General features: G+C 37.0%; 1 protein-coding gene across 4 annotated transcripts in view; it reads right to left on the minus strand.

Annotated features, from left to right (window-relative positions):
- The window catches only part of NOL10 (nucleolar protein 10), a 53470-nt gene extending 27247 nt beyond the window's left edge, over positions 1–26223 (minus strand). For 2 of the 4 annotated variants that reach the window (XM_015621120.3, XM_015621119.3), the window contains exons 1-13: positions 25722–25829; positions 25216–25261; positions 24390–24488; positions 23575–23652; positions 21789–21826; positions 18213–18349; positions 17401–17466; positions 15673–15733; positions 15076–15161; positions 14637–14715; positions 13276–13425; positions 10852–10918; positions 6112–6164 (exon numbers count right to left, since the gene is read on the minus strand). In XM_015621120.3, the coding sequence (XP_015476606.1) occupies positions 6112–6164; positions 10852–10918; positions 13276–13425; positions 14637–14715; positions 15076–15161; positions 15673–15733; positions 17401–17466; positions 18213–18349; positions 21789–21826; positions 23575–23652; positions 24390–24488; positions 25216–25261; positions 25722–25787 (1026 nt within the window). In that variant the 5' untranslated portion in view covers positions 25788–25829. Of the gene's footprint in view, positions 1–6111; positions 6165–10851; positions 10919–13275; positions 13426–14636; positions 14716–15075; positions 15162–15672; positions 15734–17400; positions 17467–18212; positions 18350–21788; positions 21827–23574; positions 23653–24389; positions 24489–25215; positions 25262–25721 lie in introns of all 4 variants that reach the window. The other 2 variants (XM_033513064.1, XM_033513063.1) reach the window with 1 other exon arrangement.
- Positions 26224–26763: the final 540 nt, after the last annotated feature.

Raw genomic sequence — 26763 nt, forward strand, 5'->3', positions numbered from 1 at the left:
AAACTAAGATTAAGACCAAAATTTTCCATTCTATGTCACAACTACCATTTTATTTTACATTATTTTTTCCCAGACTATGATATGTTTTTCTACATTATCTGCTGTTTCAGGATAGAAAAAATCTCTTAGCACAAGCCAGTTTCATGGTTGCTTTCCACTTTACCAAAAACATAGGGAAGGGCTATATTGAACAAGATGAACAACTGTCTTCATAAAACACAGCCTCATCATATGATCTTCAAGACATCATTTGAGGCAGCACCCATGCAGAATGACCTAATACTGCCAATCAGAAGACATGCAAACATTCTAAAAGAAATCAAAATCTTGCACTCTACTGCTAATCTATTCTATTAGTGTCAAAATGCCAAACACAAACATAGCAAGAATTGCATCATTTGATTCATAGCTTTTACTGCACATGCCAAAAATCTGTATAGAAGGTCTCACTGTAAGTCTTAACAGCACACACAAACTATTTGAATGACAGCTGACTATACAGAACACTGGTCTCAAAGGCATGAAGTACAAAGTGTGGACAGGTAGGTTTATATTCATATCATATAAACACCAAAAAGAGAAAAACCAGCAGATCCCCAAAGGATAAGAATGTAAGTCCCAGAGTGATAAAACTGTTCTGAAAGGCTGTGATCATAGAACTAAGTGTGGAGAGTATAACACAGGGGAAACCTCCCACACCTTTTAAAGTGAAAAATGACAGACTGTAAAGACAGGTATCTGATGGTCATAACATCTTGTACAGAGCTAGTGAGAGCACCCTCTCACAGACTGACAGAAAATACCTGCCTATTTCAGATAAATGCTTTTTCTGTCTGTGAGTGAAATGAACACAACTTTGGTCAATTCAGCCATTTAGAAGCAGCTCATCTGTATGCCTACACTCATGATCATCCCCAATTTACATTCTAGAACTACTCCAAACAAATATCCAGAAAGAAATAAAGGGGATGAAGTGAGGTATTAAAAAACTGCTTTTGCTTGTATTTCCCTCAGTACAAGATCCCTCTACAGATTTGTTTCACCAAACATCCAGAGCATTAAATGAAAACATGTAAGCTTATAGGATTTGTTGCCTTAATCAGTGATTATATTACTTCAGTGTTAACCACTAAGGAAAAACTAGTTTTTCTCAAGTTTTCTAAAACTATTTTGAAGGACAAAATTAATGATATTTCTAGCAATAAGGACAGCCACATGTCCAAGGTAGGTACTGTATTATAAACCAGAACCTTAATACTCTTGGAGAAACCGAATCATTGAGTAGGCAATAAATACTTGCTCTTGAAACATCTCCAATTTATAACTCCAACAGGAGAGTGCTAGGATATCAAATTATTTTCCAAAACCACCTGAAAAGAAGCCAGAGATGCTCCAGGATTTATTTTTTCTTAAAGAGCTTAATATCTTCACTACACCAAAAGTACATTGCTTCTAGCCTCAACAGGGGGTGTTCTGCCAAGACTGCAGGAAAATAAAAAAAATCCAGAACACAGAATATTACACTCAATTAATTACACGCTTAATTGCTCTCTTCTGTTAACAGCCTAATGAATACAGCAGTTTCAGTATATTTGTGTAGCCCAAAGTTTCAAGTCCAATAAATGAGACAGGACTGCTTTGCAACATCTGTGCTAAGATCAGACATGTTTGTAACCAGAAGTAAACACTCAGAGTAACACCTATGCCCTTTGCTCTCCAGCCAGAGCACCCAGGAGCTGACATGTAGGGGGTTTTCTGTATAACCTGCAAAGAGAATGTTGTATGTCATGGAACATGACAGCCTCAATTAAACTTAAAAAGAATCTGACTTATCTTAGATCCCAGGCCAGTGGACCACCATGTGTCAATGGAAGTTCTGCCTCTCTTCACTTCTCTGGCCAGGACCTGGTTGCACTATTGAATCTACTTATGTCTCTGAGTCAGTAGTCTAAAAGCTATCCCAAGGCACACACAACTTTCATTTCAACCTTCCCGAGGCACACATCAAAGTGATGTACCAGGAAGCCAGCTGGCAAGAAGCAGGTTCCAAATGTTTGCATAAACTGCAAGTTAGCTATTAAACTAATGGCAAATGGCCCAATTCCAGTCAGGAATTCAGAGGCACTTGCCCTCATTAAAGCCCAACAAAATAAAACAAAGTCTCTAAGCTAAGCCACTCCAGATATTACCCATGTAACACAAACATTTCATTTCTAGGGTCAGATTCAATTTGCTTTTTGCTCACTCTACACTGTGTACTTATATGAGGACTCTTGCCATAAAAAAGCAAACCTGCCTGTCCTTCCTAGAAAAACCAAAAAATCACCTTGTATTTCTTCTACTTACAGTTTTGCACACAAAAGAAAAGCCTGCAGTGATTTTTTTAACTTTTTTATACGTGACACAGTGTTCTCAGACATTCCTAGGCTCAGCTGTCATATCTATCCTGATGAAACTTCTGCAAGAAAAGCTGATGTGTGCCATTTCTTTTAAAGGCAATATTATGATACTCACTGTCAAATCTTTTATAATCCTGAATTTCAGGAGACAGTAATTTTTTGGGTTTGAAATGGAAATTTAGCTTTGGTGTTAATAATGGAGAGAACGGGCACACGTACACAGATAATTCAGTCAGACATGAGCTCAGTCAGAGCACATTCCAAGCTGGCCGGACAGGAGCCAGCTCCAGTTCACCAGTCATGAGCTGTGTTAGCACAGCACTGTGCCCACACTAATAAAACCTGCTGAGAGGCTGGGTATGCTGGGCTGGGCACAGTCCTGCACTGTCTGGCCAACTCCAATCACGGACAGTGGATGCTGGGTCTGTCTGCACCCATTTATGCATGCACTGCTCCTTAAGACTCCTACTGCTGCAAATTTTTTTCTCCTTACATAGGGCACAGCACTATATATTTGGGATTTCAAGTATCCTCCTTGATCATAGCCATGGCAATTCCTTATAGCTGTTCCAGTGTGCATTTCAAACAAGACAATAATTATTAGCACTACAGGCCAATGACGGGCATGGGCATTTGAATGGATTTTATTTATGTAACTGTCCTTTACAGTTAGTAGCATTTCTCCCAGGCATTTATTCTGTTATGGAATTCAACAAGACTTGTAACTCAGCTCCTGTCAACATCTTAAAGACAAAGGACACATTTTTAGTAGTATTCAAGTACCTTAATATAAACAAAGAGAAAATTAAGTTACTCATTATAAAAAATGAGTATCGAAGCTATTAGAAGAAGATAGAAAATGACACCATGAAAAGAGATCAAGTAATACAGTTCTTTAAGGTTTTGCTCCAAAACCCCATTAACTAAACTTAACTTGGCCTATGCAAGGAAATTAAAAAGCCTTCCAAGGATGGAAAAAACCCATGTATTAATCATCTACTGACAGAGAAACCAAAGGACAGGTGTGCAACTCCATGCTCAAATAACTAGCCTGGAAGATCAAGGAATAAAACTGTAACATGAACATGTTAATAACATTAAGTTTTCCTTAATAAAAAATGCCCTGGAGCAGTTAAAGGCTAACACAAGTCCTACATTTTATTTTATTTTATTTTATTCATTTAAAAGGTAGATTAAAAAATAAACAAAACAGCCAACAAAAACAAATTTAGTGAGCTACATGCTTGATTTTTAGGAAATGCACCCTTCAATTACACAACACTGGCTGTGCCAGCCCCTTCTGTCTTGCCTGTAAAAAGGCACAGGGTAAAAAAGTCAGACCAGAGTGTGAGATTTCTGTCTCTATTTCAAAGTAACTTTTTCTCACTACTATTTAACTCTCCTATTGTCTAAAGTAAGTATTACATGTTTTGAAATGAACTACAGATTGTCAACTAAAAACGTAACAACAATATTTTAGGTATGTTCAACAGCCTTCACACTCAAAGCCATTGACACAAACTGGAGAAGTTTAGCTTATCTGAAAAGCAAATTTAATCTTGGCAGTAGTCTGAAATAAATTTCAAATTTTCTTACATACAACAAGATCTCAAAAGTAGAACTCATATTTTATGCTTTAACATTCATCATGTCTATTTGTATACTCATGTCACTGAGAATGTAAAACCCATTAAAAGGTATCATCCAAACAAGTTTAGGCAGACTCAGGTAACAAAAATCAGGGGATGGTGACACAGGAAGATGGTTTAGGGCAAGATTTATGTTAATCTTCACTGGAATAGCCTGCATGCTGCAAAAATACTAGATAATACTAGTCAGTATTTAAGTTTACAATATTGTCTCTAGGTATTAGATCTGAGATCTAATACAGACTGCTTAAATTTCTTAACTAAAAATTACTTGTCTGACTTCAGAAACATGAATTCAGTACTCACATAGGATTCTGTGAGAGTGAGATTTTTGAGAGCAAAAATAAGTTTTCATTTTGATTTACCATATGTGCAAGAATACTCAAAGTAATACTAGCTTGAACAAGTTCTAACAAACATTCATCACTGGTGACAATCAAGACAATGGAGTAACTTTTTGGCTAAGCTGGATGTGAACCTCTAATGTACTATACTAATGTAATATACTATAGCTGTCAGGTTCGTGTATCATGCACACCTGCATAAAAAATAATCTCAGTGCACAATTTTCAGAGAGAAGCTGAACCTTACCCTTAGTGACAGAAGGAATGCTTTTTCCACCTGGATTATTTAAAATGACTAACTAGTCCATTCCAGTTTTAAAAACTCATCAGATTTCAAAAATATGTGAGTTTGTGTTCCATAATCCATTAATTAAAAGAGACAATAGAGAAAAATTGCTTGGAGAGCTACTCAACCTTACAGAAAACAAGGTAAATGGAAAGAAAAGTGTTCAGCTCTTAACTACAGCTAATATTTTGTCAGAAACACAAAAACATTTGTTGTTCCCCTTTGTTATTGAAAGCATGGAACAACGGCGCAGTTCACAAAACGTGAGTTGACGTGAATCACAGAAACAGAATTACAGAAATTCATACCTGAAGAACAACCTGACATAACTCGAGTATAAAATGCCACATCTCTTTAAACACAAAAATATAATTATGTAAGGAAATATATCAGACTACAGAATTGTTTAGAGGGGCATATTATTCTATTTAGATACACAAATACAACATGTATATATATTCTATTCCACAAACAGAAATGTAAACTCATAAATCTATATCCTGAACATAATCAAGATCATACACAATGGATATGGCAGTGGGGGATGACCAGAAATGAACAGAAAAAAATTAAATTTCAATTAATTTAAAATCAGTTAGCTAAATGAAGACTTTTTGGCACATTTAAAAAATAGTTAAATGCATATTTCAATACTAATAAATTTTACAGTTTGTCCAAAATGTGAATAAAATTAATTAAGAAATATGTATTTTTAGAGTCTGATCAGCTATTCTGCATGTAACATTTACATAGATATCATACTATTTCTCTTCTGTCAGGACAAGAAAACCTCTAGAGAACACACTGTAGAAACTAAACCAAGAGTGAAACGCAGGTGTACTTTTCTGTACCATTCCCTGACACCAGAAGGCTTGCTGCTAAGTCTCCCTGAAACCTATCTGAAGAGATAAAACATATAGTTAAACCTACAGTTAAGCCTTTCAAGTGGAAAGCTTATCCCCTGAAAAGCTGCATTTGAAGAAGGGCATTGAGCAGAAGTTAGTCAAGAGCCGTACCTGTAGTCACACAATATTATGTCTTTGTCAGAACAGAGAAGAATATTTACTGCTATGACTATGTCACTGTACACCACATATTAAAGACACTAATGAAATATTTCACAGCAAAGCAAAGTCATTATCTTGAAAAACATAGTCCCTTATTTAGGAATTCCTTTCCATCAGCTATCAAAAAAAATCTCCACCTGAATCTTCTGCAGCCACTAACCAGTTTTGAAACTGGTAGAAAAAGACAAATTTCAGGTTGTTTCTTAAGTAATTCAACATGTTACATTAATAAATTATGGCTAACACAAATTTACTCTATTGTGACAACTCAAGACAATGTAGATATGAATTTCAACTGCAATACGTGAATAGCACCAAACAATTGCATATTTAGGAGCAATATCAGCAATAACTTGTATTACTTACTGGTATATAATAGATATTCATTTTAGGGGCTTCATTGGCAGTCATTAGCATTCCTAAAAAGAAATTTCCACATTTAAAAATATTGATCAGAAGAGGATTATACTATTTTTAAAAAAGCTCATAAAGTACATATTCTTGTCTTGCAATGGACATTAATCAAGACCTGTAATAAATTATTGCATCAAATACCATGGAAAGAAAGGTTTGAAATCAGCATAATCAACAAAACTTAATTTTCTATATATTCATTCCCTTTTGTCCTCTATCTTAATTGTTCAGCACCACTTTAAGCAACATTAAGCTCTGACAAGTGCAGGTTGCCAAGTTTCATAATAAATGTAAACAGTTCATCCCTTAATACTGTTTAGAACAAGTTCAGTTAGTATTGCAGTAAAAAACAACCTTGGACATAAAACTGCATTATTAATACATTGGTATTAGTACATGTGGTTATTTGTTTTATTTTTAAACACACACCTAAACAGAGCCATGAATCATAACATGGTTTATGTTATTCATATTTCATTCATATTTCATTCATATTTCATCTTGGGAAATGAACAAAACAGCAACTTCTCAGCCCAAAATGAGATACAGGATACTGTGGCGTCAAAAGGAGTAATATTAGTGTATAACCAAGCAGGGCAAACGTAGAATTTGAAGTATCTATGAATATACCAAAGAAACACCACAAATGAGGTGTTTATGTACTCTGAATATAAAAAAAAAATACTGTAGGAATACTAAAATCTGGAAAATCTCCTACTGCCAAAAGACTTCATGTAAGTTCAAAATGAAGAACACTCAATTTCCTTCTACATAAAAGAGTAATAAGAACATTTGCCATATACTTTTCTGTTTATCTCAATTTTGTCTTTCCAATGTAGCTGATCAGCAAGTAATACAAGAGATTGATTATGAAGAAGAAAAGTGCCATCAAATTAGATAACATTCTGATCTGAAAGAACTGTAACACATGTCACTGAGACTATGAATAATTGGGTCAATTACTACACACGCAGAGGGTAGAAATATAATTTACACCCAACTACAGGAATGCAATTAACATGGGTGGAGTAATCCTTCCTACCTAATCCTTTTATTATAGATACATAATGCAGCTGGACTTGTCAGAAAAAAGCGGGCTTACTTTCCCAGCAAAAGCAAGATATTTGTGAAAGCTTTGTCTGTAAACAGGCTAAAATCTGTGCATGGAAAGGTTTGCAGGCAATTTAAGGAAAAAGCAAGAATTTAAAGCATACACTTGAATACACACACATGGAGTGCTCCAGTATAGCAGACAAGTTACATGCTCCCCTAACAGCACACTCACTACTATTTCATAAGACAAAGCATCTTTCCACCGACTGAATAGGAATCATTAAGATATAAAGACAGAAATTAATTCTGCAGATGCTTCAAAGATGATAGTAAAGTAAAACCTCCTCTTTGAGAGTCTTCCATCAATAATTAAAAGACAAAAACAGACTTCAGAACAGTATATGAGTGTATTCTACAGGGGAAATAGAAGAATGATAGAAAGTTAACCACTCTGAAAGGAGACATCTATTCCATGCATTTTTATTGCTTCAGCTTGTTAGTTTTAATAAATTTTTATGGGAAGAAAGACTACACCCTAATAAACTACATAACAGCCTAGGTTGATTACTGTAGAAGGGAAATAAGGGAAAGCCTTTTTTCAGAAGTTTTAGTAAGACCCTCTTTGGAAAATTATCTGCAGTAAAGTATGAATGTAAAAGGATGAAAATGGGAGTATGAAGTGATAGTATGTGAGAGCAGTAGTTTTAGAAAATGCAGATTCTTACATTTTAGTTTTTCCTACAGTAATTGAAACAGATGAGACTGTTATCAAGTTTCATTTATATTCTACAACTTAAATTGACTAAAAGCTACTCAGTAAGAGGTAAACATTTTTCCCCCTAGCCCCATTCTATTCATGTATGATAAGAGGAAGATATTTGACTATTAAGGGATCCACTAAGGTCTGTCATTATGTAGTTTGGTCAAAGATACAAGAGAGCTTGCTTCCCAGGAAAGGTACTAATACTGAAGTCAGTTGGTAAAACAGTTAAATTAAAAATGCCTAACTGTGGAACTGCCTAACTACAAAACTACCACCAAAAAAACCCAGTTCACAGTATAGTGATCTTGAGTTTACCATAACTGATAGAATTATAGAATCATAGAATAGTTTGGTTTGGATGAGATTCCCATGGGCTCAATTCCAAAGCTTGTCCAAGTACCTCTGGATGGCATCACATCCTTCAGCTTGGTGTCATCTGCCAGTTTGCTGAGGGTACACTCAATCTCGCTATGTCATTAATGAAGATATTAAATAAAGTTTGTCCCAATACAGAGCCCTAAGGGACACCACCTGTCACTGATTTCCATCTGGACATTGAACTGTTGACCACTACACCTTCTGGATGAAACTATCCAACCAATTCCTCATCCCCTGAACAGTCCACCCATCAAATTCTTACTTCTCCAATAAGGGTGAAAATGGGGGTTTGTCTTTCTGAGTAGCAGTGACACAAGAAGTGTTAAAACACAAGCTAGGCAAAGATCTCCTGGGTTTCCTCTGCTATGCATCCAGCAGGGCTCTGAGAATGCTGGGGCATCAGAAGGACCACTGAGCCAAACCCATACTGATATTATGTTATATATTTTTGACTTTCCACAACTGCAAGCCCATCTTACCGAAAGTACTTCCTTTTTTTCAGAACTTCAGTCCTGATTATTTCTCACATTCTGAACAAGAATGAGGTGGTTCTAGGCATCTTAAATGCTGGTCCAACAGTATTCATGATAAACACATGATGCACCACCTCTTACCCTAGATCTCTCAATTTCCACTGCAACATGCTCTAGCTTTTGCCCCACTGCCTCCATGTGACTATAAAATACAACCCAGTTTTCTTTCCACAACAGTTCTTAGCAAAACTATCAACCTGCTCCCCTCCACACAGTAAGAAAAGCAGCACTGATTTAAGAAGGAGATGTGAGACAGAGAATTGGACTGCACAATCTAGATCTGTCGCAGACATGTGAAAATCAATGTCCAATAGCAACATTAGGGAGATGTGTGCATTCAATTCTTTGTGCTACAAGATTCGTCCTGCAAAGTTTCATGAAAACCATTTCTGCAAAAGCACACAAGGCATGTCCACATACCACAAAGGCTACAGAGCATCCACAGCGGAGAAATGCCCATCCGTGACATATTCAAACTTGATTTGATCTGAGCAACCTGATCAGACTTCAAAGCTGGATCTAACTGCAAGTTGGCCCTGCTTTGAGTAGGAAATATACAACTCCCAGGGGTACCTTCCAACCTAAATTATACTCTGATTCTACATTGACAAATAACTTTTTTCTGTTCCGTTCCCCACAGTGAGCTCTTCATTGATGCAGCGTGGACGTTAATTTGCTGCCGGATTCTCTTTTAGATGAAACCAATAAGCTCACAGGTGAAACATGGGTGCAATGCCAAAAACAATTCACTCCAATGATGTCTCTCTGTAGCCACCACGGATGAGGGTTTATCCATCTCCAGAACACACAGTCCACCCTGTCACCATGCAATAATTCTCAAATACACCCACGTGAAATCCTACATTCCACCAGGGCACCTGGCATGTATTCTGCTCACAAGGTCAAAAATGCCCCCCATTTTATGAGGAAAGAGTATTTAATTGCTCATCTCACAAAAAAAAAAAAAAAAAAAAGGAAAAAAAAAAAAGAAAACACAACTCCAACACATTCTTAACTGAAGTTGGCAGAAAAGACAAAGATAAGTTTTAACTTGCTAGAAATCTCAATCTCACTTATCTACGATCTTAAATTTGAGCTGCCAGCATGAATCAAAGTCCAAGTTGCTCTGTCTTCACTGCTACCTCTCTCTAAAATTAGGATAATAGCAGTTTGCAACTCAGGCATTGTCTGTTTCAAGACTTTTGCTCTGTGCCATCCAAGTGATCCTAACTTATTTCATCTTTTTCAATACTGCTTTCTAAAAAGGAAAGTAGGTGTCACACCATACTTAAGAACTAAAGCAACTCATATTAAGCAAGAAAATTAATTCCAGTTGCAATCTGAAGTACAACCAAAGCACATATGCACACACAACCACCACTCTGTAAAATATTTTCACTCATTCAGTCCTGGAAACCTTCGTTAAAAGTGATCCTCAGCTTTAATGTCTAAACATATTGTGAGATGCAAAAAATCTGAAAACAATTACAGAAACCATGCAAATTTGTATACTTAGGAATCTACACTTAAAACTTAAGGGATGGCACAATTTAAGTGCTGTATTTAAATCAAGGAAAGATAAAATCCTTGAAACACTTAAAAAAAATCTGCAAATTTGCTGTAAAGAGATTTTTCCTACCTCTACAAAGCAAGCACTAAGCCATCTGGGACTTAGTCAAGACAATAGGCCAAAATTCCTATTCTTATGAAATGAGTCACTTCAGATATTTGAAGGAGTAAAAAGGTCAATCACTCAATTAACAGCACAGCAGCTTCTAACTGCAAAGAGGCTCCAATGTAATACAGATGCAGAGGAAACAAGGACACTGACAAATAACCCTTTATTCCAAGCTCTGCAGTAAGGAGGAAAGTAGACCTAAATTGTATCACCCAAACAAAGACCACACCTTGGGTTAACAAGCTTTTCCTTTTTAATTCAGCAAGACATTAATATACTTAACATACCCGAATTTGGATAAAGGCAGACATCATTTATATCATGTTCTGGCTCCATTGAAGTAAATATCTTCCCCTGAAATTGTAGAAAGAAAATAAATCATGAAGAACTCTAAACAATATAATTAAATTCAGTAAATCTAAACATTAATAATAGCTACTATTGAAGCTAAGAAACATGATGGAATAAAGATGGAACAGATTTTGCAGAACAATAAAATGTTATTAATTTCTGAACATAAAACAAGGAACTCAGTATTGTATTTTATCTCTGATTCAATCTCTTACAAGGAAGTGCAGCCCACTGGTAATTGAAGACATAGCAATGTACAGTGGCACCTCTAAATTCTCAGTTTACACTTCTGTGTTGAAAATATATGTCAGATTTATTTTATTTTATGCAAAAGTGGGGCTGACACACTGCCAGCATAACCCTCAGTTTATTCAGCTCTGAATGGGGTAGTTTTAAGTAACTTTACTTTGCTAAGAATGATTAGCTGAATAAATGAATTAGGAGTGGAATTTGAATCTGGGGCTTGGTTCTTCCACTGTACTAATGTCTACATGAAATGAAATATAGCTCAATGTTTTATTTAATACTGAGTACTGAGTTTATAAATCATAAAGAGGTCTTGATATAAAATAAAAGTAGTAAGAACATGCAGCGGTATCTAGCTTAGATCAGAATTAAAAGTTATAAAGGTTACTTAAGAAAGAGGTAAAAGCAGGAAACAATGTTCTCAAAATAGTAAGAACTGGAACACAGTCTGAAAAACCCAGACAAAATACAGGTGCTCTTATAAGCCAACATACAAAACAGCCAGTAAAGTAAGAGTCTCTAACAACTGGACCACATAATCTGAAGCATGAGACTACATGCCTGCAGAATTCTAAATGAGGGACAGGAACAAGGCAAATTTTGATCCTGTTCCTCTTTTTTTACTTTCCCTGCAGCAATCCCACCTACCTTTCTGAGCCCTTCCTTTCCCTCCCAGTTACATGCTGTTACCCCACCCACCTCTGGTCTCTCCCTGATGATTAAGAAGAGTCTTCCTCCACCCTGGCCTCAGCAGACAAAAGCCTGGTGCTCCCCACCCCAAGGCACGTCTCAGCATGGGGCTATTCTGGTATCAAAGCCATATGCTCTCCACCCGAAGTCTGCCTCTGCACTTGGTTCCCGGCCAGAGATAGTCAGGAACCAGCATCTGGGAGAGGTGGAGCCAGCTGGAACATACTCTAGGAAAGAGTCCAAAGCTATCTTTGCCTTCCAGCGGAGAGAAGCCCTCCCTTTTCCCACCAGAGGCCACCTGACAAACCTTACAGTGTTTCATTCTTAAGGAGGGAAATACACATACCTAGGAAAAATGGAGAGAGGCCACTGCAGATGTTTTAAATAATAACCAATAATTTATTTGCTCTTTCAAACAATAAAAATTAACTGCAGAGGAGCTTACAAAAAACTATTTGTGATCAGAGAAAAAATAAAAGAGGCTGTTGAAAGTTCATGAAGCAGCGCAACAATACTGAAGTGACTGCCTGAAATAATTAGAAAAAAGCCCCTACTACAATTCTGTTTCACTATAAAGTTAGAAAAACACTGATGGAGCATGTTTTTTAGAAGGAACACAATGACTACAGACATCCCCTCAAACCAAAACAAGTTACAATAGTCTTACTATGAATCTATGGCAACAAAATATGTTGCCCCACAGATTCATAGTAAGGTTCATTGACACAAAGGTAAGAATGAGGATGACAGCATGATATAATGAAAAAAAGTGCCATGAAAATCAGAGATTTCAATTTCACTTAGAGGTGCAAAGGGCAGGGATAAAGACATTGCCCATTGCAACATAATCCCCCTAAGACAGTGTAAGACACACTGTTATTTGGCTCCATGCATAGTATCTGCTTCAGTATCCAAACAGGATCCTGTGAAAATAAGCAAGCAGTACCTGATTTTAACAGGTCTGTAACTGATCTACCTTTGAAATTAACCCAACTCTGAGCAGGGAATTGGAATGAACATGTTTTTTCAGGTGAAAAAAAGTAATGGATGTATTCAAGAACACTGAGAAATATACAAACCACGGCAATGGCTAAGATACTACTTTTTATGCTTAAATCCTTCTCCTGAAAGAAGCCTCTTGGCCAGACATGTACAAACAGCTAGAAACCCCCTAAGACTATATCTTTATACCTGACAGGCTATTGAATAACTTCCCAGATGTGGATTTAGTCAGACAGGACAAAATGCTATGTAAATTAAGAGACATTAAAATCTCAACTGCTTACACTGAATTTCAGCTTAATTAATCAAGCTGCACAAAAAAACACTCCAAAACAACAAACAAAAAAAAAACACCCAAAACCTCTCAACCCAAATAAAGTAAAAATTAAAAAATCTGAATGCAGCAACATCAAATTACTTACTGTATCTTTGTTCCACATTTTTATGATTCGAGAATCCGCAGAGATAATTAAATCCAACTGATGCTGAAACTGAATTGATTTAATAGGCAGGCCATAGTGGTGATCTTTGACTATTAATGGATTACTAGACCGGAGATCATACAATAGGACCTTGAAGAATAAGAGACAAATTCAATTTATAACATTATAAGATTATGAGGAAGTCATGCCCATCAGATCTTCACTAAACACTTAACTACACTTGAGATTTTACATAAATACATAAGCAGGATTTACATAAAATAAATAATATTAAATTCTGAAAACAACTTATTAGGGGAGCCCAGTTTATTCTACCCAGGTATTTTAACATCACCATGTTTCCATCTAGAAAAATTAACAAATTTAAGACCTAACCATCTTTCTAATGACTTTTTAATTTCTATTGAAAACAACAAACCTTACTCTTATTAAGAGTATGAAATACTAAGAGTATTTCATAATTAGTAATATTTCACTTCCAGATTCTCATGTTGTTGTTACATGATTTAAATTTTCAGACTCCCTTCCAAATTCAGTGAATGTAACTTTCCCTCAGTGAAACACCACAGAATGTAATTTTTTATGTTAAGGAAAGTAGAGAGTACAGGCCCTGTCTTCCAAAAACGTGTATTTTACCTCCAAAACTTCCTATGGAACTTGAGAAAGTTAAATTTTTCATATGTAAAGTGTGAATAACAGTAATTTTTGGGAAAAATAATATTATCAGTTTATTTAAAGAGAAACACAATTTACAATAAAATTCGTCTGACTTGTACTGTAACATAGCAAATACAATTTTCACACATTTATCTGTTCTTGAAGAAGCTACAGTTTCTAAACCCATGAAAATACTGATGAAGGCAGGGAACAATCCCCACACTTCCCTTTATAAATATGATGGCAACAATAAATGAACTGAAATGATTCTTCATATCAAGGTAAGACACTAAAAATAACAGTAGAAAGACAATAATTTCAGGTTTTTTAGCCACCATCAAGACAAGGCAGAGCACATATGTTGCATTGAGATGGTACTCATAGTCCCAAAAAGCAGCAACTTCCCCACACACTTGACTCAAGTCGTAAGAAAACTGCAAATTTGAACTTACACAGTATGTAGGTTATAAAGATTTAAAGTGGTACCTACAAAATTCTGAAGAGCACAAGCATTTGATAAAATTAAATTGCAGTTTGACTATTACTACTCTATACACATAATTTATGGTCTAATAAATACTTGCAATAATAGATATATATTGCATTCAATGTATAATAGACTGGGATTGGGAATTGCAAGAGCAGAATCTCCTAAGAACTACGGTAGGTTAAGTCAAATCTACCTGCCCAGTAGATGTTCCAACAGCCATATTCAAAGCCCCATCAAATTTCAGTGCTGAAATGGATGGCAAACCTTCTATCCTGCAAAGCACAATGCTTATAGTTAGGCATTCTTTCAATAAAGCCTGCAAATAGTATTTTTAATGTTAAAAAGTAACTAAGTTAATTCTTAGCTAATACTAAATCAGGTATAATTCAGAAATGCTACTTCAAAAAGCTGCACTGTTTACATTCACAACACATACTTGTATACAAAAACAGCCACTGCTACTTAGATTAGTGTGTAAGAGAACTTCTTTATGACTAAGAAAATCCTTTACTCACACTAGCAATGACCAGAGAAGAGGCAGGTCATTTTAAAGCAAAGTGGGACTTATTTTTAAAACCAAAACTTCTGAAAAATGCAGAACAACACAATTTGAAAAGGTAGCCTTTACTCACTCTGTGTCTGCTGTCACACTGCTTAAAGCACAGTCCAACAGCCCAACTCGATTTCTAGTTCTAGGATCCCAGCATTCCACTTTACCCTAAACAGTTTAGAAAATATGGTTCAAGCTTATGCAGCAGGTGCCTCATAGTCTGAAAACGTTTAAATAAAAAAATGAATTATCTAATCTAATGAATAATTAACAAAATTTCCTAGGCTGACATGAGTTGTTCTAATAATGACATACAGGCTGCACATTTTTCATTTCTAGTTTTTTCAATGCAATCTAAATCAAAATCACTAACACTAATTTTCCTAAGATTAATAGGGTACACATGCCAGCTAATTTCTACAGATGGCTACACTGCAAAATGAGAGAACATTATTTTTGCTCTCATCTGCAAAATCTCAAGCACTCGGCAACCAAGTAACTCTAATATTTTATCTGCACTACGCTCTGAAAAGTCATCTTTAACATATTTATACTTAACATAGCAAATGAGACCAATTTAATTAATTAGGTACATGATTTCTTCTTATCCTCCTGCAAGTTATTACAAAAATGAAACAAAAACTACTGCCCTTTTCGTAAAAGGAATACAAGCATTTACCTCAGCCGTCCCCATAGCAAACAAGAAGTGTACAGGATTTATGTCACAGACATTACTCTCCCTACAACAGAAAAAGGAGCAAGTTTAATGACCTCAGAACAATTTAACACATGAACACCTAATAAGATTTCTGTAATCATGTACACTATTCCTCAACCTGGAAAAGCAAAAATTGGAGGGAGGGACAGATGGCCACATAATGACAGCTTCCCATAGTTAGGGGGAGCTTACCAACAATCTGGAGCCAGAGACAGTGCTGATTACTTCAAACAGGTAAGGTTCCAACTGGATGTAAGCATAATATTTTTATGCTATAAGGATAATTAAGCAATGGAATGTGTTAATCATACAGGCTGGGAAATTTCTATCTTTGGAGCTTTCAAGACCCCCCCTTAGAAAATTAATCTGAATTTACATGACGTGCCCTGAGCAGCAGCTTGGGCTCCGAGGTTCTCTGTGTTCCTCTGCCCTTATCCACCACCTACCACCAAGACCTGCCTCATCACTCTGCTCCACTGTACTCTTAAACAACTCAATAGGACATGAAGAAATGGCCTCAAGATGTGCCAAGGGAGGTTCACATGGATTCTAGAAAAAATTTCTTTACTGAAGGGATTGCCAAGCATTGGAACAGGCTGCCCAGGGAAGTGGTTCAATTGCTGTCCCTGGAGGCATTTCAAAGATGCGTAGATGAGGTGTTTTGGGGACATGGTTGAGTGGTGGACTTGGCAGTGTTGGGTTAATGGTTGGGCTTGATGATGTTAGAGGCCTTTTCCAACCTAAATGAATCTCTAATTATGACAAAAGATCTTTATGATTACTTATGTTCTAAAGCTTACATCTCCAACATGTTGTCTGACCAATGGTCACCTCTCACCCAAGTATCCTGTTTCTCAGCAGGGTACCCAAGAGCCCTGTATTTCAACAACAATTCTTCCAAAGTAAAAATATTTCTCTCTACACCACTTATCCCAGCACTTTCCAACTTCTATTCAAAGCCCTCTACCTCTAATTCTGTAACTCATCCAACTCCCTCACCTCAAAACCTTCTCACAACTTAAGTCTCACCTCTCTAATCCAGATTTTATCCTAAACCCTTACCCCTTCCATTCCAGAATTTCCCCTTTTCTTTCTCCTGTTACTCAGTTTTTTATTGTGTCTTCCCAAATACTTCTTCATGCATTAAGCTGTTCTGCCCACTGACAGCAGCTGTTGGCCACCAACAAGCCACTCTATCTAATGAAGTCTTCTCATCTGCCTCTCCCCACATGAAAAAAGCTCAGTTCCTACTCTGGTAATGTTTTAAAAAGAATCAGACACATGCTGGAGATATAAAAATTCTCTTTGGGCTACTTCAAGAGCAGAAGGACAAAGACATGTCTGGGAAAGTACATACCCTGTGGGTAGATCTCTATATGATGGCTAAATTGAGTAATAATGGCAAAGTTTTAATGAAATGTTCTTAAGATCAAGTTATATAATACCTATTTAGTCCATATTAAGCAATCTTAAAACATCCACAAAAGAAAATTCAATTAAACATAAAAACTAGAAGAAAAAAAATTAGAGAACATAAAATAAAATGAGACTCAGACTCAGCATATGTTCATTTTCAACTCTGCAAAGCATTTGGGCAGTGTTCAGAGACAGTTCTGGTGGTGAGCATGCTAGAAGTCTGCTTCCACCTGGTGGAAAGAAGACAGAGGTCATGCATTACACAGAACTTACGAAGCTTCAGTTTGCAGGGAGTTCAGAAATCTTCCTTGTTCCAGATTTAGCCTGTAAACTTCAGAACTACAAAAGAAAAACCCAAAATTACTCTTGTGTCTTACAGATACTGAAAGACACTGCTGTAAATTTGGAGGCATTGCAAAGGTTTTTTTCACAGCCTAATTTTGCCAAATACCCAATTTTCAGAATTTACAATTTGCAAAAAGACAAACATATACTTTGGTGTTCAAAATACAGAGAAAAATGTGCATAGTGACCATTTATTTATTTTACTTCAATATCCCAACAATTACTACTTTTGCAGGCAAAATATACATTAATTCATTTCTCAAGATCTTTTAATTTCCTGTGATTTAAGTTACATCTTGAATTTCTACTTACTTTGTTTGAAATTAGATCCCTAAGGATCTAATTTTACTTTTATATGTCATTTCAGAAACCAAATTATATGATTTAACTCACACTTCACAGCAATAAAACACCAACCAGGACAGGAAAAGTTATTTAATCTTCCTCACTTAAATGCTAATCACTTTTTAAAACAATACACCAACCTGCAGTTTTTAATACAAATTCGCAAATACATGATATACATGGTTTAAGAATCAAAGGAAAAAACAGCTTAAAAATAGCATGGGAAACTGAATTAATTTTAATCTTCCCAAATTTTCCACTCTTCACCATCTCCATTATTAATATGGAAGGAATTGCCACTTCTTCCACTTTTTAACTTTTCTAATATTTTAATGTTCATTCTACTACTGGAAAACACTGCTAACAAAACTGAAACAAAATATTCCACTTAATACCTTGCTCCTACGAAATACAGATCACACGATGGGTAGTGGTAAGAGAAATCTCTACCAAATTTTGGTATTCTTGTCTTGTAGTAATGGCCATGTTGTGAATGAAACTCCACAAATCTGCCACACTGCAAGAAGACAATCTGAAAGTAAAACAGAAAACACTGAAACAGACAAGAATCTCCACAACTCCTCTTACAGCACAAACTTCAGTGATTTTTTTTGCTTTTCAAATTCATGCAGGCTTATCCAAACTTATTCAAACAATTTCTACTAAAATGACAGAATCAATTAGTGCTTCATCATTTGCACTAATTGCCACAGCAAAGAGTTTTTTTAATATACATTATATGAATGTTCACAAGAGTAAATGAGACGCCCTGAAAGTGACACTGCAGTCAGAACAATTAGCTCATGTTCTGCTGCACCAAAATTAACATTTCTACTTCCTTCAAGACACTACAGTTAGCAATTTCTTCCAGGTACAAAGCTGTGCAGACATCAGTAAGTTCACAGGTACTAAGCACGAGCTACACATCCTGATGCACAGCAGCATTCCAATAAATGACACCAATGATCTTTCTGCAATTTTGTTCTCAACTGAATAAGATCATTTTTACTTTCTGAAACTTAAGACAAACGTCTCAGTCCTGGAAAAACCTGCAGGGAGGCATTACCAGAGAGCTCAATCTACCTCAGTAAATAAATAAGCCAGGTCTTGCTGTTACACTCCTTATGGCAGGTTAACATGGCATGTACCCACAGGAAGGGATTCTTCCCCCTCCAGAGACAGGATCTCCCACATCACCTGTTGCACTCAAACCATGGCACTGTGCAATGGAGGAACAGCTGGCTTGTCCCAAACTCATGCCATGCATGATAATCACAGCCAAACCTTTATCTCTGAGCCTCATCCCTATTTAGCTTGGATTAGAAAAGTGATACTTTAGTTTAGCCTGTGTAGTACATGCATCTTCTAAAAACAGTAGATAGTCAATATCTAAAGTCTTCTACCACTGAATTACACTGTTAGCAATGCAAATAAGGATGAGAAACTCAGGAAAGGTGAGGTACATAAGTTACTTTAAAGCTGACATCTTTATTTATAAATCTGTATATTCTTCCCTTAAGAGACATGGAGAAAATACTGACCTGGGATGGCACTTCATGCTTAATTATCATTAAGTTCCTCCTTACTTGTGTTCTTTTTTTGATACCAGAAACCCTAAGTGTTTCAACTTTTATTCATGGACTTACTCATCTCGGTCCAAGACTAAGCAGAGTATCATATTTCAGAATTCTAACCAAAATTTCATATTAAGTTACAGATACAGTTGCACAGCTAATGCTACACAGTGGTGTTGTTCATATACATTGCACTTTATTTTTTGCCTAATGCCTTTATGCTTTTTCCTGGAGGCTTCAAACAAACAAAGCTCTTTACTCTTTTACAAATAAAGCTCTGTTTGAAACAATACTCAGACCAATCTTTTCTCTACTATCATTGCAGAAAAAAGAATGTCTGCATTTTCAGGCAGTACAGAAGCTACATAAACTATAAGAACACAAAATTAAACCATATTTTATTTAAAAATATCAGTATCACATGTTCTTAGTTCACTATCACTAAGTCATCAAAAACCTGTTTCAAGGAAGAAAGAAGATGTGGTTTACTTTCAGTAAGAAAAGTGAATTTTCTTCTCACCCACTCTGCCTCCAAAAAGATTTTTACAGCTGCCAAAAGGATCCAAATATTCTCCTAATAACTGTCTTATCACTAATAATTTTCTATTTAAACACAAATTTCTATAATATTGGGCTTGAATATATTTGTGTTCTCTTTCATTAGTAGTGGATACAGCTCACTGTAAATTGTGATTGTCTTTTCTTTTTACTAAATTAATTTGGTCACCACCAGAAAACTACAACCTGACACCAGCAAAAGCACTGGCACTGGTGTGTGGCAAAAATACTACATGGAAATACAGGTCTCCTGGCAAAAAGCTGTGGAAAAAGAATAATACTCTCTCCCAAGTCTGAAACTTTGTCCAAGTCTAAGACTTTTAAGCCTAAAACGGAGAAAAGCACAGCAATGTAACTGGACTTACAGGTGCTAATCTGTATGAAAGAAAACAGATGCTCTCACTGTGAAAAAGCAAACAAGCCTCAAAGCAACCTTACAAGGATGGCAGAAACAGATATGGAGAGACACTATTTCCCTGGCTATGAAAGGATGCTGAGAGCACCAATAGGGCTACCAAGACTAACAAGGGACAGAATACAGACAGTCCCAAAAAAAATCTCTCTGCAGTAGCAACAGTAAAAACTTGAGATTTTCCTGGGCAGGTTTGACAGGAACTAAAAATTCTTTATGATAAGGTACAGCAGAATTGCAACAATTTATTCAGTAAATCTGTGGAACCACCATGCCTGCAGATTTTGTCAGAACTGTTCAAGCATTAAAATGATATTTTAAGGTCCCGTTCCAACTCATACTTCTGTGATTCTTAAAATTTCACGTGTAATTTCTCAAATATCGTTCCCTCTTTCAAACATGTCCACAGCATTATGACAGCTACTTGAAGTTTATTTTTCTTTATGATGATTTCTTAAGTTTTAGTAAAATAAAATTGAAAACAAGGATTGTATGAAGTTAAAACAGTAGAGCCTCAGCCTGAAATACAGCACCCATTTCAGATGAAAACACACACTCCTTTCTGTTCATAACCAGTCAGAAACATCTGGGGATACAGCATGTTCCTCAGTCTCCCAAATGACTATTTGGAATAGTACAAATAGTAGTATTTGGAATTTAGTACAGCCAGAAACATTTTCCACCAGACAGACAAGTGGGAAGCTACTGTAAAGTATCAGCCATTACCTTCTGCTACTCAAACTCATGCACTTCCTTGGAAATCTCACAGGAAAAATGTAAAACAGCTACAAGGCTAGATGATCATGTCTCTGATCAAATAGCAGTATTTATTAAAACAAACCCATACCTGAAATGGTAAGGTCTTTTCACAGAAAAAAAAAAAGGGCATAAAATAAACACTCAGGTGATTCCTCCAGGTACAGCAATTAATTAAAAAAAAAAATAATTAAAAAAAGACATTACATCTCTCTGCAGTTTTTGCCTCATTCATATGCTCATAATCATCATGCCTGTAACAACACTGACAAATCAGGTTGTTAACTTACCCACTGCTATCCCACCTTTCAAAAACAGTGTATGAGTGCATCGCTTGTCACAAGAATTGTGATTAAATGTTAGCCCAGAAAGAATAGTTAATTCCATTTTTCACATTATTTTGCTTCTAGGATAGAACACTATTTGAAGCTTTTCTTTCCAACAGAAAAAAGACTTTAAAAGCACCAAAGCAAATTACAGTACAAAACACAAAGAAAACAAACAAAATTTTAAAGGAACAAAAAATATTTATCCTGTTTGCCATTTTTAAAAAAAATATTTCTGTTCCAAAAGCTGTGTTGATTGATTGCCTTTACTATATATGAAAATGCAGTTTAATATACTTACTAAACAATTTTTTTCATTTATACACTGAAAGCCATTAAACATACCTTTGAGTAATCATCTGATAATATCTCAAACGTAACCACTAGAGGAGAGAGCAAGAGAATTTTGAGTCAACTAAGCAAGCAAACTTATTTGCAAACATTGGTATAATCCTGAAAACATTTACACTCGTGCTAATCTTTAGTCATGTAAGTATTTCCCACAGGTGTCAATGCATAATGTAGGCATTAATCTTTAGTATGTAACTTGATTTGCAAAACCATAAGTAGCTTTTTAAAACTTTATAAACATATGAAGTATCCTGTAATCTTTTTATTGTTCTTGTATGCTTGACACATTCCTCAACACAATGCTCAACCATGTATTTTATTGCTGTGGGAATGTCTAATCAAATGGTTTTCAGTGAGTGTCTGGTCCACGGAGCTTTGGTAATCCATCAAAGGTGATAAAAAATTACATGAGTTTGGACACATATGCATATAACTTGCATATGCAGACCTTCCAAGAGGTTAGCACTTTCACAAAAGAAGTTCTAAGGCTCAAAAACGTCACAAATGTGGAAGCTGAACACTAATGTATTGAACTTTACCTAGTTTTAATTAAGCTGAGTTGGGAATGTTAGGGAGTAGCTGCTCCAGCTAAATTGGTTCTATTTAAATGAGATAACTCATTTAAAGTTACCTGGAGTGACTCTATGCTAGACTTCAAATTAAACATACTTCTGCAGTCTACTAAGATGCCAGTTCAAAAAAATCTACTTTAAACTCTAATCAGTAGTAAGCATTTATGATTACAATGATTTCTCTTCTTTTGAAGAGGGTTTCACTCTTGCTATATGTTCCTCTCTCCAGCCTCTCTGAAACCCTGCCTAATAGTGCTCCTTTACCCTACATGACTCCTTGTAGTCCTGAGGCAGAGAGCAAAGAAATACCACTGTGCTCTTATTACAATTTTTATTTTTCACACCACTTTCACACACATCAAAGTTAAACCAGTTCAACTCTTCTGTAATGAATGTGCTCATTTTCTCACTGATTTGGTTACCCCTATATCCCAGCTTTCAGTCATCAGTCTTCTAATATCCCAGTTTTCAAACAAAAAAACTTGAAGTAAAAACTCTCACACCCCACTCCTCCCCAAAAAATCCCTAAACAATCAACCCCATAATTACTCAAATTTGAGCACCCTAGAAGTTCAGAGCTCTGCCAGCTCCCACCCTCCTCTAACAGCCACTCATTCTCCCTTTCCCATTGTCTAGATGGCTCCTTATTTTCCTCACCACAGTTGTTCTCCCACCAAATTAGTAGCAAACGAGGTGTAATTAAGGCCTTGGCCATGCTACCATCTACCCCTAAGTACCTTGTTTCCAGAAAACAAACAGAAAATCAAATCAGCAAACAAACAAACCAATATGCCAATGATGCAGGAAATTCTCTTTACCCTGTGACTCACCTACTGAGCTTGGGCTCCAGAGAGAAAACAGAGCAATTCTCCTACCTTACTGCTTCACAGAACAGGTAAGGAAGATTTTGCCACCACCCAGCCATTGTACCTTTATCATATTCACCAACCAGGACACAGATTTCAGCCACATTCACCCTCTGAGCCGCACATTTTCTACCTCAAGGTAAATCTTACATCCCTCACACCTGCTTTTTCAAGCAAGGAAAGAACTTTGAAATCAAAATAAAAGGGGAAAATTCAGAGATGAAGACTAAGCAGTTTTACTCTAGATTCTTGTGTTCCCCTGAAGTACATTCTGTACCCTCAAGTCCAACCTGAATTATAAATGACAGACATCTTGTACAAACAGTCATGGCTTATACTAACCTTCAGAATCTAAGCATCTTTCAAATTTCTGGGATAACTGATAGGTATCAAAACAGCGGACCCTGGGCTTGTAAGTTCCTGAAAGAATAATTTGATATTTAATGAAATAAAAAAGTTAACCAAAAAGATAACACAAAAGTTTTGGTTTTTCTTTTAAGTATAGTATCATACATATGGCTTTACTGTGTTTCTACTGTAAGTTTTCTGATCTTCCCAAAGCCTCTGTGACTGGAAAAACACTCCTCTTAGTAACACAACTTTACAGCCTGGTTTCTGCAAACACACATTGTATGTAGGTTCTTCTAACTACCAGATACATCATACAGAATCTAGTAACACCTTCCAGTAAATTTGAAAGACCTACTTAAGTATTCATGCTTGGATCCCATTTTGACAGTTACAAAATGCAGCATTATCCTCCTCCTCCTCCTCCAAAACACTCAAACAATTATGTTCCAAAGTTATTTAACATATATGCAATAAAAGTAATTCAGAACTTACTATTTAACTGTATTATAACAGATCTGTTTTATTAGTTTTTTATTTGAAAGCAGGGGGTTTGGATTAGATTATCTTGAAAAGTGCCTTCCAACCCAAACCATTCTATGATTCTAAGAATGTATGTATTCTAAACAGAAGTGTTCCACAGCTCCCAAGACAGCTGTTCTATCACATGTTAAGAGCCAGCTTCCAGCAGAATGTTCACTTCCACACTTTAAAAGGAACTCTTACCAATTCTACATGAAACACTAAGTCACTCTGTACCCAAGATTACCTAGGACTTTTGGCCTCTGTTAGACAGTTTGTTAACTCACCAACTGCCATAATATACTGTCCATCTCTTGATACCTTAATCTTTGTGCTAACTGTGGGCATTTCAAAGTCTTGAATAAGTTCAATTCTTCTACGGATATCTGTAAAGAAAAAAAAAATTGTAGAATTAGCACAATTCTATCAGTCAAAAAAATTGTAATGGTTTCCTAAGGAAGCATGTTTAGTTAATTTACTATAGGGAATATCCTTTAGAGACATTATAACTAACATAAGCAGATTAACACAGTCTGCTAACCCTAAGAAGCAGACTATCTCTGTGTAAAATAAATTAGTACTCCAAGGTAACTGTGTAACAAGTTATTATATAATGTAGTAGCAAATACTCATTCCACACCTACACAATTAAGGCCTTGTATAAGGTATTCCATGCTCCATTACCTCTATGCATTTTTTTTTGGTTAAGTGTCTTGTATAACACTTCCTGCATTATATAGCTTTCATTAAAAAAATAGCTTTTTTTTTTTATTTTGTGTAACAACCTTAGGCTAAAATGATGTGGTCCTGCTCTAAGATTAGCACAGCATCAGAGAGGAGTTTATGGTCTGCTTTTAACGTAACAACATGGAATTCATGCATCATGTTTCTGTTACAATCCACAACCCAAATATTTAATGTCTAAAATTCAAAACACCACTGGTTATACAGTGTTCATATGAAGCTATACAAGAACTATCTGTAGTTTAATTCTCTAGTTTTTATATTATGACTTAGGGATAACTTCTGTGTATCAGTCACTGACGAGTCTCCTCTGAATGTGCATGTGATGTATGTAGAGTAGCCGAGTATGGCTGCGAGGGGTAAACTCACCCACATCTTTCTTCTGTAAAGCTCTTTTCTTCCTGTCAGAGAGCCACTGCAGGCAAAGGTATACATCAGTCTTGAGCTCATTATTCATACAGGAACTCGAGAATCACTTAAAGTTTAACCAACCATTTTAAATCTAAGACACTTAGGCCACTAATTCTTTTGTTGTTGGTTTTTTTTTTCCTTGATTATCTTCTAATTTCATTCCACCGATAAGTTTAACCATTCCACACCAAGAAAACTTACAAAGTCCTGTTGCTTACGGGTCTATGGACCAGCACCGCTACACTCAGAGGTGTAGGAATTCAAACTGCATTTCTAGTTTAAGAAACACTCAGAGCTGTTTCTCGGTAACGATCCCAGCACAGTCGCACATGGACCGGGGCAGCTCAGCCGGGCCGGGCCGGGGCTCGGCCCCCGCGCCGGCACCGCGCGGATCAGCTCCCGCCGCGGGACCCGGGCCGGGCCGGGCCGGGCCGGGCCGGGCGCGTTCCCCCCGCCGCACTCACCTCCGGGAGGCTCCTGCCGGCGCTCAGGCTGTAGATCTTCACCTCGTTGAGGCTGGAGACCTGCATGGCCGCAGCTGTGCCCGCCTCTTCCCGGGCAGAGGGGAAGCGGAAGGCGAGGCGCTTCCGCCCGCTCGGCCTCAGCCGGCGGCGTGCGGGGCCCGGCGGGGACCGCTGCCCGCGACCGCGGCTCTGCCCCTCCCTCACACGGGGGAGAACGGGGGAAGGACAGCAAAACCGCGGGACAATAAGGTCTGCTGGCTCCGCAGCTCGCAGCAAAGCGGCTTCGCTGCTGCCTCTTCCCTTGGCGCTGCCCACGGGCCCCGCGCCCCGCAGCGCGGCGCTGGCAGGACTCGGGATGTGCGGAGTGGGCTGGAGCCGGGACAGCCGTGTGCCCTCTCCCGGGGCCCGGCCTGTGTCCGGACACAGAGCCCTGTCTGCCCCTCACGAGTGTCCGGCAGGCTGTGATGTCATTCTCGATGGTTTTCATGTGAACTCAGGAAGGCAGGAGTTGTTCTGGCAGCATTGATGGAGGAGGTTAATTTTGTCACCCTGTGGGCAGATTGTGTCCGGTAGCCATGGAAAACAGTGCGTTCAGGATTTGCTGATCAGAACCTTGCCAGCAACCACAGAAGGACACATTCTTATTGCTCTGTGGCATTGCTGTTGGGAAAAAACGAAAAACCCCACAACATCCAGAATTTCAAGCATTCTCGTTCCAATTTACAAGAGCAAAATCAGGGACTGAAGTAGTGTACATCCAGTCCATAAGCATGTTGCAGAAACAATGAAAGTCACAACTAAATTTTTAATACTGCAGAACTCTGGCACAAAGTGCAAACTGAAGCAGTTTCAAGTAAGTCTTATGCATGGTGTTACCTGAATGATGTATCACAATAACAATTATACCAATATCATTACTAAAAAGTGCTCTGTTCTGGGTTGTATTGAGAGTTTTAGAGCTGAGATTCCTGGGAGATGAGCACACCTAAATATCAGTACCTGTAGGATTAAGCTAGGTGTTTAAACTCTCGTTTCAGAAAGC

The sequence above is a fragment of the Parus major genome, chromosome 3 (genome assembly GCF_001522545.3).
Source record: "Parus major isolate Abel chromosome 3, Parus_major1.1, whole genome shotgun sequence".
NCBI lineage: Eukaryota > Metazoa > Chordata > Aves > Passeriformes > Paridae > Parus > Parus major.